The 11,891-nt window shown below is 44.0% G+C and overlaps 1 protein-coding gene across 8 annotated transcripts in view; it reads right to left on the reverse strand.

Annotated features, from left to right (window-relative positions):
* The window catches only part of RHOT1 (ras homolog family member T1), a 70,735-nt gene extending 59,128 nt beyond the window's left edge, over positions 1-11,607 (reverse strand). For 6 of the 8 annotated variants that reach the window (XR_004269749.1, XR_004269750.1, XM_032280927.1 and 3 more), the window contains exon 1: positions 11,346-11,607. Coding sequence is in view for 6 of the 8 variants with exons in the window: in XM_032280927.1 (XP_032136818.1) it covers positions 11,346-11,421 (76 nt within the window). In the remaining 2 variants the exon portion in view is untranslated. The remainder of the gene's footprint in view (positions 1-11,345) is intronic. The other 2 variants (XM_032280925.1, XM_032280924.1) reach the window with 1 other exon arrangement.
* Positions 11,608-11,891: the final 284 nt, after the last annotated feature.

Genomic DNA, 11,891 nt, shown 5'->3' on the forward strand with positions numbered 1-11,891 from the left:
TTTTTTTTTTTTGAGACAGAGTTTCGCTCTTGTTACCCAGGTGTGATCTCGGCTCACCGCAACCTCCGCCTCCTGGGTTCAGGCAATTCTCCTGCCTCAACCTCCTGAGTGGCTGGGATTACAGGTACACGCCACCATGCCCAGCTGATGTTTTGTATTTTTAGTAGAGACGGGGTTTCACCATGTTGACCAGGATGGTCTCGATCTCTTGACCTCGTGATCCACCCACCTCAGCCTCCCAAAGTGCTGGGATTACAGGCGTGAGCCACCGCGCCCGGCCCAAAAAGGCTTCATAAGAGGAAATAAATGAAAAGTTGCTTGGTAGAGACTCAAGTGGGTGCCTGAAGGTCCAAGAGAGAAAAGACCCTCATCTCTCTTCTTAAAACTCATTAGAACAACCTTTTTCCCAGTCACAGTCCCCTTCTGCTTTTCCCATGGACCCCCTATGTCTGCAGTGATATTTTCAGAACAGAGAACCGACATTGAGGAAATTCAGATTTCTTCACAGCTCTGCTCATTAGTCTGACGGGCAGTTATGGCTGGCTGTGTAGCAGCAGGCTCCTGCCGAAGTACAAACCTGCCACCAGGTCTATTCCAGCAGGGCAGGCCTCAGAGATAGAAAAGAAAACACCCTGGCAGGGGAGGAGGCATCGTAAACAACAACAATCAAGCAGCTTTACTCACACTTGAACATACAGGCATTCAACACAGTAGTACCAGAGCGGGAACAATTCCATTTAACTTATTTATATCAGTCACTACTTTTTAAAGCGTGATTTAAAAAAAATGTACTCATAGCCTGCCTCATCTGAAAAAGAATGTGAGGTAATTTAGCACTCACCACATTATAAAAAATACCATCTAGTTTGTGAAATAATTGTACACTAAAAATAAAAGAACACGAATCTCTTCCACATTAAAATTCAAGAGTGATTTCCTTTTTTTTGAGTCGGAGTCTCAAATTGTCGCCCAGGCTGGCGTGCAATGGGGCAATCTCAGTTCACTGCAACCTACACCTCCCAGGTTTCAAGCAATTCTCCTGCCTCAGCCTCCCAAGTAGCTGGGATTTCAGGTGCCTGCCACAACACCTAGCTAATTTTTTGTACTTTTACCAGAGACAGGGTTTCACAATGTTGGCCAGGCTGGTCTTGAACTCCTGACCTCATGATCTGCATGATTTGGCCTCCCAAAGAGCTGGGATTACAGGTGTGAGCCACCAGCCTGCCGTCATTTCCTTTTTTAAAAAAGTTCATTCGCAGCAAAAGTTTAAAATTGGAGCAAGAGAGATGGATTACAGTGAATTTCAGGAAAAAGAACAGCACATTTTTATCAGTATCATTTTTGTGTTTCCTTTTGGAAGGACAGTGAAATAATAGCTACTTTAATAAAGGATCAGACAAATGTGACTTAGTCAAGAAATGCTTCAGTGAATCTAAACTAGGGCTTTTTGCTCTCCTTAGGGCTTGATACCTATCCCTAAGTGAGACAATCAAAGAGAGAATAAAGCAGCAAGTATAAAAGCCACTTTTAAGCTATTTTTTAAAAATTAGTATTTTGGCCAAGTGCAGTGGCTCACACATGTAATACCAGCACTTTGGGAGGCTGAGGCAGGTGGATCAATTAAGGCCAGGAGTTTGAGACCAGCCTGGCTAACATGGCAAAACCCGTCTCTACTAAAAAAAATACAAAAAATTGGCCGGGCGCGGTGGCTCACGCCTGTAATCCCAGCACTGTGGGAGGCCGAGGCGGGTGGATCACGAGGTCAAGAGATCGAGACCATCCTGGTCAACATGGTGAAACCCCGTCTCTACTAAAAATACAAAAAATGAGCTGGGCATGGTGGCGCGTGCCTGTAATCCCAGCGACTCAGGAGGCTGAGGCAGGAGAATTGCCTGAACCCAGGAGGCGGAGGTTGCGGTGAGCCGAGATCGCGCCATTGCACTCCAGCCTGGGTAACAAGGGCGAAACTCCGTCTCGAAAAAAAAAAAAAAAAAAAAAATACAAAAAATTAGCCAGGCATCGTGGCACACACCTGTAATCCCTGCTACTCAGGAGGCTGAGGCAAGAGAATCACTTGAACACAGGAGGCAGAGGTTGCAGTAAGCCAAGATTACACCACAGCACTTCAACCTGGGCAACAGAGCAAGACTCTGTCTCTCTCTCTCTCTCTCTCACACACACACACACACACACACACACACACACACACACAAATATATATATTTTTTTGTTTTTTTTTGAAGAGACAAGATCTCGCTCTGTTGCCCAGGCTGATCTGGAACTCCTGAGTTCAAGTGATTTCACCTGCCTCTGCCTCCCAAAGTGCTGGGATTACAGTCATGAGCTACCATGCCCAGCCTAAACTAATTTTAATTGAGAAATAAATAAGAGTACCTTAGAGACGATGAAAACATTTTAGAACAAAAAATTATAAAAACTATTTAAATATGCTTACAATCAAAAAAGTATCTTAATATGATATAAAAACTACATATTTTTAGCTGCTTCAGAAAATAAAAATTGTTTATGAGGGAACAAAAATTCCAAGCTCTTCTTAAATTATACTAATTAAACTTTATATTTACTATAAAAATTATAATACAAATGCATATAAAACATTATATTTGTTCTTTATTTTTTTTTAGAGATGGGGTTTCACCATGTTGGCCAGGATGGTCTTGATTTCTTGACCTCTCTACCTTGTGATCTGCCTGCCTCAGTCTCCCAAAGTGCTGGGATTACAAGTGTGAGCCACTGCACCAGGCCTAAAACATTATATTTTACAATAAAATTTATAAATAATTTATTACAAATAAAATTTATAAAAAATGTATAAAATATAAATTCATTGGATACATTTAGTATGTTGTTAACATGGAGGACAAAAAATTATCCTTTATTAGCCAGCCGACTAATGGTCTCTAGTTCTTCCACTTTGCCTGAGAAATGTTGAAGTAATCTATAAAAACTAAAAGCAAGACCACAATTATCTGCAAGGACAGAAGACCTTCTGATCCAGTTCAACAGAATATGCCACAGTTCTGAGACTCCATGCTTCTAAGTAGGTCATCCATGGAAAACATAATTCATCACTATAGAACAAATTATCTAGATTTATCCAGGCTATAAATTTTCCTTTTCATCACATCTTTTGAACATCTAGTTCCAAATGACAGCAAATTCCTAATATTCATGAAGCAGAAATAACGTTCTCTGGTTCCAATTACCACTCTACCAGCCATACTGGCTATTTTTCTTGGTAACAAACACCCCCTGCTTCAAGTGGCAAAAAGACCTACTCCTCATTTTTTTGTTTCTTTAGTAAGAAGCCTTGTTGGCTCTTCCTAAGTTATTGTATTTAGTATATACTGGGGTGAGGAGGGTGACTATAGAGTTATATTTTTAACTGGAAAACTTCAGCATTTGGCGAAATAGCTAAACATTGTTCCAGAGGACAATTTCATTGCCCATATGCAGATGATGCAGCCTGCAAAACAAAAGCTGTCACCCAGCTATCCCTCTTCTTCAAACTAGATCAACACTAATAACCAACTAGCAGCAAAAAAAGACAATGGAGAATACATTTCAATACATATGGGAGGATGATATAGGAAAGACTGCATGAACAGAATAGACTCTTTATGCAGAACGGACTCTATGGCCAGGGATGTTTGGACTTTGGCTTTCTCTGCATTTAAAACAGCCTAACTTCTTTTATCTAAGCACTGAATACTCATTAAGCAATTTGCATTAAAGCCTGTAGTCTTCAGAAGTGGGCCAAGAAAAGATCCATTTCACATTAATGGGTGTTTGAACATCCTCGTCCATAGAATATTACCCAGGTAGTCGGTAGTAAACAGAGTATAACTGAAACTTAAACAGTTTAATCTTTTTTTTTTTTTTTTTTTTTTTGAGACAGAGTCTCACTGTGTCGCCCAAGCTGGAGTACAGTGACATAATCTCAGCTCACTGCAACCTCCACCTCCTGGGTTCAAGCGATTCCCCTGCCTCAGGCTCCTGAGTAGCTGGGATTATGGGGGCATGTCACCATGCCCAGCTACTTTTTGTATTTTTAGTAGAGACAGGATTTCACCATGTTAGTCAGGCTGGTCTCGAACTCCTGACCTTGTGATCCGCCTGCATCAGCCTCCCAAACTGCTGGGATTACAGGCGTGAGCCACTGCACCTGGCCAGTTTAATCTTTAAATATCATTCCAACAAAGACCAGAATGAAAAGCAATATGGCTTTTTTCCCTTTTTTTTAGTTAAATAAAAGTAGAAGCAGGGTCTTATTGTGTTGCCTACGCCAATCTCAAACTCCTGGGCTCAAGCGAGTCTCTTGCCTCGACCTCCCAAAACGCTGGGATTAGCAATATGGCTTTAAAATGATCTTAGGCCAGGCACGGTGGTGCATGTCTGTGATCCCAGCACTTTGGGAGGCCAGGGTGGATGGATCACTTAAGGTCAGGAGTCAAGACCAGACTGGCCAACATGGTGAAAACCTATCTTTACTAAAAACACAAAAATTAGCCAGGCATGGTGGTATGCACCTGTAATCCCAGTTACTTAGGAGGCTGAGGCAGGAGAATCGCTTGAACCCAAGAGGCTGATGCTGCAGTGAGCCAAGATTGTACCACTGCACTGCAGGCTGGGTGACAGAGTGAGACTCTTTCTCAAAAAAAATAAAAAAAGAACAGGCCAGGGCTGGTGGTTCACACCTATAATCCCAGCATTTGGGAGGCCAAACTGGGCAGATAACTTAGGGTCAGGAGTTTCAGACCAGCCTGGCCAATACAGTGAAACCCTGTCTCTACTAAAAAACAAACAAACAAACAGACAAAAAAATTAGCCAGATGTGGTAGCACACGCCTGTCATCCCAGCTACTCGCAAAGCTGAGATTAAAGGAGCCGAGATGACACCACTGGACTCCAGCTTGGGCGACAAAGTAAGACCCTGTCTCAAAAAAATAATAATAAAGAAAGAAAGGAAAATGATCACATTTTTATGACAGAGAGGAGTGGTTTGGAAAACAAGGGAAGTCTAAACAAACTGAACTAGCTTGAACTCATTCATTCTTTCAAGAAATACCTGAGTGCCTCTTTTTTGCCAGGTCTGTTCTAGCCACAGGTAGAACAGGGCATTAGCACAAAGGAAGACAAATCCCCTTCCTTCATGACAATTCCTTTCTAGCCCAAGAGATGGGAAAACAAATGTATAAATATACATGGTTATGAGGATAATGCCTAGGTCAGAGCCTTCTTATAAAGAAAGCAATGAAGGAGAGAGTACTATAACAGGGAAGTAAGGCCTTTTCAGATTGTGGAGGACCTTATAGGCCTGCATTAAAAAGTTTGAATTTTATTCTAAGTGAAAGTAGAAATCATTGGATGATATATATTTTTTGAGACAGATTCTCACCCTGTCACCCAGACTGGAGTGCAGTGGTGCAGTCACAGCTCACTGCAACCTTGAACTCCTGGGCTCAAGTGATTCTCCCACCTCAGCCTCTCAAGTAGCTGGAACTGCAGGTGCACACCACCATACCTAGCTAATTTTTTGTATTTTTTGTAGAGATGAGGTTTCGTCATGTTGCTCAGGCTGGTCTCAAAATGCTGGGCAAAAGTGATCCTCCTGTCCTAGCCTCCTCCCAAAGTGATGAGATTATAGGCATGAGCCACCACACCTGACTCATTAGATGATTTTTAAGGTGCATAACAGAATCTGGGATATTTTCTAAAGATGAATCTGGGAGTATATATTCAGAACAGCTTGAATCTATACTCCCAGGTAAAAAAAATTAAAAATAAAAAAACAAAGATGAATCTGCCTGCTCCATGGAAAATGAAGGAAAGCAGAAGCAGAAAGGCTGGTTAAGGGAGATATTGCAAAAATCTACTCCAAAGCCAATGGAAGTTTGAGCTAGTTTGAAAGAGGTTGCAATGATAATCAGAGTTAAACAAACCAGTTTAACTCTGAGCTGCCAGATTCATTTTAACAGCTGGGCGTGATGGCTCATGCTTGTAATCCCATCACTTTGGGAGGCCAAGGCAGGAGGATCACACGAGATAGGGAGTTCAAGATCGGCCTGACCAACAAAGAGAAACCCCATCTCTACTAAAAATACAAAATTTGCTGGGTGTGGTGGCTTATGCCTATAATCCCAGCTACTCAGGAGGCTAAGGCAGGAGAACTGCTTGAGGTGGAGGTTGCAGTGAGCCAAGATTGCGCCACTGCACTCCAGCCTCGGCAACAAGAGCAAAACTCCGTCTCAAAAAAATAAAAAATAAAAGAGGATAACAGTTCCATTTTCTTAATGAACTTGACTAGGAAAAAACAAATATATCTCAATTTAATTTAAAAAGAAGACTTCATTAAAATGAAAACTATCCTGTTTACTATTATTTATTTATTTATTGAGACAGAGGCATGATCTGTTCCCCAGGCAGGAGTGCAGAGGTGTGATCTCAGTCCACTCCAACAGCTACTTCCTGGGTTCCAGCGATTCTCATGCCTCAGTCTCCCAAGTAGCTGGGACTACAAGCACCTGCCACCACAGCCGGCTATTTTTTTTATTTTTAGTAGAGAGGGGGTTTCACCATGTTGGCCAGGCTGGTCTCGAACTCCTGACCTCAAATGATCCACTTGCCTTGGCCTCCCAAAGTGCTGGGACTACAGGCACAAGGCACTGCACCCAGCCTATCCTGTTTACTTTTAATACAGCTACATGACTTAGATAAAAGGATAGTAAGGCTCTTTCTAATTTTAAAAGGACATTTCTTAAGCATAATAAAGCAAATCTAGTTAAATATAAATTCAAGCCAATGAATTTAACCGTGAAAAATTATGACCTGAAGAACTAAGTTTTGTGTGGGTGCATTTTTTTCTTTTTTTTAAAAAAAATCTGTTCAATTTTTTTAATTTTTAAAAGATTTTTATATATTTAAGGGACATAAGTGCAGATTTCTTATATGCATATATTGCATAGTGGTGATGTCTGGGCTTTTCTTGTGCCTATCACCCAAAAAGAAAACATTGTACCCAGGGCCAGGTGCGGTGGCTGACGCCTGTAATCCCAGCACTTTGGGAGGCCAAGGCGGGCAGATCACGAGGTCAAGGTCAAGAGATCGAAATCATCCTGGCCAACATGGTGAAACCCTGTCTCTACTAAAAAATACAAAAATTAGCTGGGTATGATGGTGCACACCTGTAGTCCCAGCTACTCGGGAGGCTGAGGCAGGGGAATTGCTTGAACCCAGGAGGTGGAGGTTGCAGTGAGCCGAGATCATGCCACTGCACTCCAGCCTGGCGCCTGGTGACAGAGCAAGACTCTGTCTCAAAAAAAAAAAAAAAAGAAAGAAAGAAAGAAAACATTGTACCCAATATTTCTCACCCCTCAGCGCCCTTTTACCCTCCCACCTTTGTGATCTCCAGTGTCTATTATTCCACTCTGTATCTCCATGTATACCTGTTATTCATTTCCCACATGTAAGTGAAAACATGCAGTATTTGGTTTCCTGTTTCTGCGTTATTTTACTTAGGATAATGGTCTCCAGTTCTATCTACGTTGTTGCAAAAGACACAATTTCATTCTTTTTTATGGCTGAGTAGTATTTCATGGTATATATTCACTTTTTTTTTTTTTTTTTGGAGACAGAGTCTCACTCTGTTGCCTGGGTTGGAGTATAGTGGCATGATCTCAGCTCACTGTGACCTCCACCTCCTGGATGCAATCCATTCTTCCACCTTAGCCTCCTGAGTAGCTAGGATTACAGGTGCAGGCCACCACAGCTGACCAATTATTGTATTTTTAGTGGAGACCAGGTTTCATGATGTTGGCCAGGCTGGTCTCAAACTCCTGATCCTCAGGTGATCCGTCCACCTTGGCCTCCCAAAGTGTTGGGATTACAGGCGTGAGCCACTGCACCTAGCCATTAAAAATTAATTAATTTTTATTTTTTTAAGAGACAGAATCTTGCTCTGTCACCCAGGATGAAGTGCAGTAGTATAATCATGGCTCACTGCAACCTTGACCTTCTGGGTTCAGGCAATCTCTCACCTCAGCCTCCCCCAGTAGCTAGGACTATAGGTGCACACCACCATGCCTAGCTAATATTGTTTTTGTTTTTTTTTTTTTGAAGCAGGGGTTTCACTATGTTTTCCAGGCTGGTCTCAAACTCCTGCTGTCAAGCAATCCTCCTGTCCAGACTGGTCTCAAACTCCTGACCACAGGTGATCCACTCACTTTGGCCTCCCAAAGTGGTGGGATTACAGGCTTGAGCCACCACACCTGGCCAAGATTTAGCATTTTAAAGTGCTACACCTAGGCTAACAGATGCCAAATATTTACATTAAATCTCACAAAGTAAAGCCTCTAACATTTCCCCCCAACATATCAGCCTTTAAAATAAATAAAATTATATATTTCGATTGAGTATTTATGATATTTTTCAATGTGAAAAATAACATATATGGTTAATGGCCTAAGGCTTTTGTGCCATCCTTTAAGAAAAGTGTCTTCCTGGCTGGGTGCGAGGGCTCATGACTGTAATCCCAACACTTTGGGAGGCTGAGGCGGGCGGATCACCTGAGGTCAGAAGTTTGAAACTAGCCTGGGCAAAATGGTGAAACCCCGTCTTCAAAAAAAAAAAAAAAGAAAAGAAAAGTGTCTTCCTGTGACTGACGTGGTGGCCAGCGCCTGTAGTCTCAGCTACTCTGGAGGCTGAGGCAGGAATCCCTTGAGCCCAAGAGGTTGAGGCTGTGGTACACCATGATCATGCCTGTGAACAGCTAGTGTACTCCAGCCTGGGCAACACAGCGAGAACCCATCTCGTAAAAAAAGAAAAAAGAAAGAAAAGTTTATTTCTCAAAAACTAAGGCTTTCTCTGTGTCAAGTTGCTCACTATAATCAGAAAACTGTACCACATAGATACATACAGTTTTACCAATTGTCTTATTGCTTTCTACAAAACATGGATTGTAAGCTTTCTAACAAATTTTGAATCCTTTCATATATTCCTAAATAAGTAATACTGTTAATTTTTATTTACTTATTCATTTTTTTTGACACAGAGTCTTGCTCTGTCACCAGGCAGGAGTACAGTGGGGCGATCACAGCTCACTGCAACCTCTACCTCCTGGGTTCAAGCGATCCTCCTGCCTCAGCCTCCCTAGTAGCTGGGACTACAGGCGCACACCACCATACCCAGTTATTTTTGTATTTTTAGTACAGATGGGGTTTCACCATGTTGGCCAGGATGGTCTCAATCTCTTGACTTTGTGATCTGCCTGCCTCGGCCTCCCAAAGTGCTGGGACTAGAGGCATGAGCCACCACGCCTGGCCCAAGTAATACTATTAATGTTTTAACTTACACGTCCTAAGAATGACATATTGTTTATATGTGTAACACTTCTATTTAGATGTCTTTTTTTTTTTTCTGAGACAGTCTCATTCTATCGCCCAGGTTAGAGCCAGAGGTGGGAGAATCGCTTGAACCTGGGAGGCAGAGGTTGCAGTGAGCCAAGATCACACCACTGCACTCCAGCCTGGGTGACAGAGTGAAAACTCTGTCTCAAGACAACAACAAACTATTTCATGACACATAAGGATCAGTTTTTTAAGCAAGTAACCTACTCACTTTCCCTACCTTGCTCCAAAAGCATAAGCATGAATCATATGTTAAATAAATAACACCTTCCTGAACTTTGTCAAAGAAGTCCATGAAAAATACAGATTAAGATATAATTATAAATAATAACTAAAATTTACAACTGCAAATCAAAAAGTAAACTATGTCTGGCTAAGGTTACTCTTAAATTCTAATTCTAAAGGAAGATTTTTCCAGACAGCAGGTGGATGAAATTTCAATGAACATCAAAAAACACTACAGAAGAGGGTAAAAATGTGAGTCCTTGGGAGTCCGTCATCGTGACCCTGAGGGGTTACCAAGAATGAAATATGGTTTAGAATAGAATGTTTCGAAACAGCTTATGGCAGAGCATTAACGAATGTATTAACATTTTAAAACAATCTAGTTCTCAGGCCGCGCGCGGTGGCTCAAGCCTGTAATCCCAGCACTTTGGGAGGCCGAGGCGGGTGGATCATGAGGTCGAGAGATCGAGACCATCCTGGTCAACATGGTGAAACCCCGTCTCTACTAAAAATACAAAAAATTAGCTGGGCATGGTGGTGCGTGCCTGTAATCCCAGCTACTCAGGAGGCTGGGGCAGGAGAATTGCCTGAACCCAGGAGGCGGAGGTTGCGGTGAGCCGAGATCGCGCCATTGCACTCCAGCCTGGGTAACATGAGTGAAACTCCGTCTCAAAAAAAAAAAAAAAAAAAAAAAAAAAATCTAGTTCTCCTGGGCCCACTTTCCTATTTTAGTCCTAGCAACTGAGTCACATAACTTGCACTGATAGAGAAGTCCCTGCTGTTCTGTCCTCATGGCGGTGAACAGAGGCAACTATCATGTTCAAAAGATGAAACGTATGAAATTTCTGGGTGGGGGGAGGTATCAAATGTCTGTGTGCCTGTTGTCATTAATAAATTAACTACCAAGTACCTATGGAATAAATAATGCTTAAAAAGAGGGCTTTTGGGTTAACAATAATTGGACTCTCCCCAGATAATTCTAATTCATTGAGCACTTGCATAACTTGAAGCTGAGAAAAAATGTTTGAGGCAATACCTCGAGTACCAGGAGTTATTCCGATGCAAAGCACAAGTATTGCTAAAAAGGATCCGGCCCTTTCCACTACTCATATCTTAATGCCAATGCATAGAGGGAGTGAAGACTGCGAGTGCCAAAAAAAAATGCAGAAACCTGACCTTGCCCACAAGTCGAATAGTTCTGCGCCCCTCCCCCAGCTTCCCCGGGAGCAGGTTCACGCAATCCCAATTGGTCAGTTTGCTTATTCTAGCACCTGCTTGGCAGTGACAAGGGAATCTCCAGGGGAAGACAGAAAGGTCCGAAAGGAGGCGGCCTGGGAAGCTGTGAGGCCCAGGAGGACAAGGTTCGAAGAGGAAAAGGAGAGAACCTTCGGAGGGATGAGGTCGGGCAGCTAGGGGATAACGGGAACATGGCTTGGGCGGAAGGCTAGTGAACAGGGAAAGGAGATCTTAGGAGGGCCCAGGTGAGGTGACAGGATGAGGGCGCCGGCGGGCAGCCACAAAGGAAGAGTAAAGGGGCTGGAAGGCCTAGGAGCGCGGAGAGAAGAGAGCGGAGCTGTGAGGCGCGACAAAGGCCAGAGCTGCAAGGGTTAGGGATGCAGGGGCGACAGGAGCTGCAGGGGCGACAGGGGCAGGGAGGGCAGGGCCTCCGGGGCCGGCCGGAGGGTGAGGACTCACGTTCTCCCACCAGCAGGATCCGCACGTCTTTCTTCATGTCGGCGGCTCTCGGGGGCCGGCCTCCGCCCGTACGCATGGAGTGGACTCCTCTCGCCGGGAGCGCCCACCCCACGGCGCCACCTGCCAGCCTCTTCGGCCGCTGGGGCTCGCCGCGCCTCCCCCAAAGCTGCTTCCCAACACGGGAGCCGGGACGGCACCAGCTCCGCCTCCTCCGGCCCAGCGGGCGGCGGCGGCGCCGGGAACGACGGCACGCAGCGAGGGACACGCGTTTTCAGAACGCGAACGCTCTTCGCACAGCAACAGCGCTCCCGCGGTCAGGCCGCCGCAGCGCAGGCCCAGGGAGCCTCGCCCACTCTCCTCTGGGCACCACGGCCCCAGAGACGTTTTGGGCCCGGAATTTGACTGACGGATTCCCTGGTTTAAACTCATTTATTCTACAAATAGGGACAGAAATTCCCTGTTCAAAGTCACATAACGAGAGCGTGGCAGTGACTCAGGGCAGGGCTCTTCTCACCAGACTGTAAACTCCAGGAGGGCGGCGACCTC

Source organism: Sapajus apella, unplaced genomic scaffold (genome assembly GCF_009761245.1).
Source record: "Sapajus apella isolate SASKATOON/1434 unplaced genomic scaffold, GSC_monkey_1.0 scaffold12, whole genome shotgun sequence".
In the NCBI taxonomy this organism is placed as follows: Eukaryota; Metazoa; Chordata; class Mammalia; order Primates; family Cebidae; genus Sapajus; species Sapajus apella.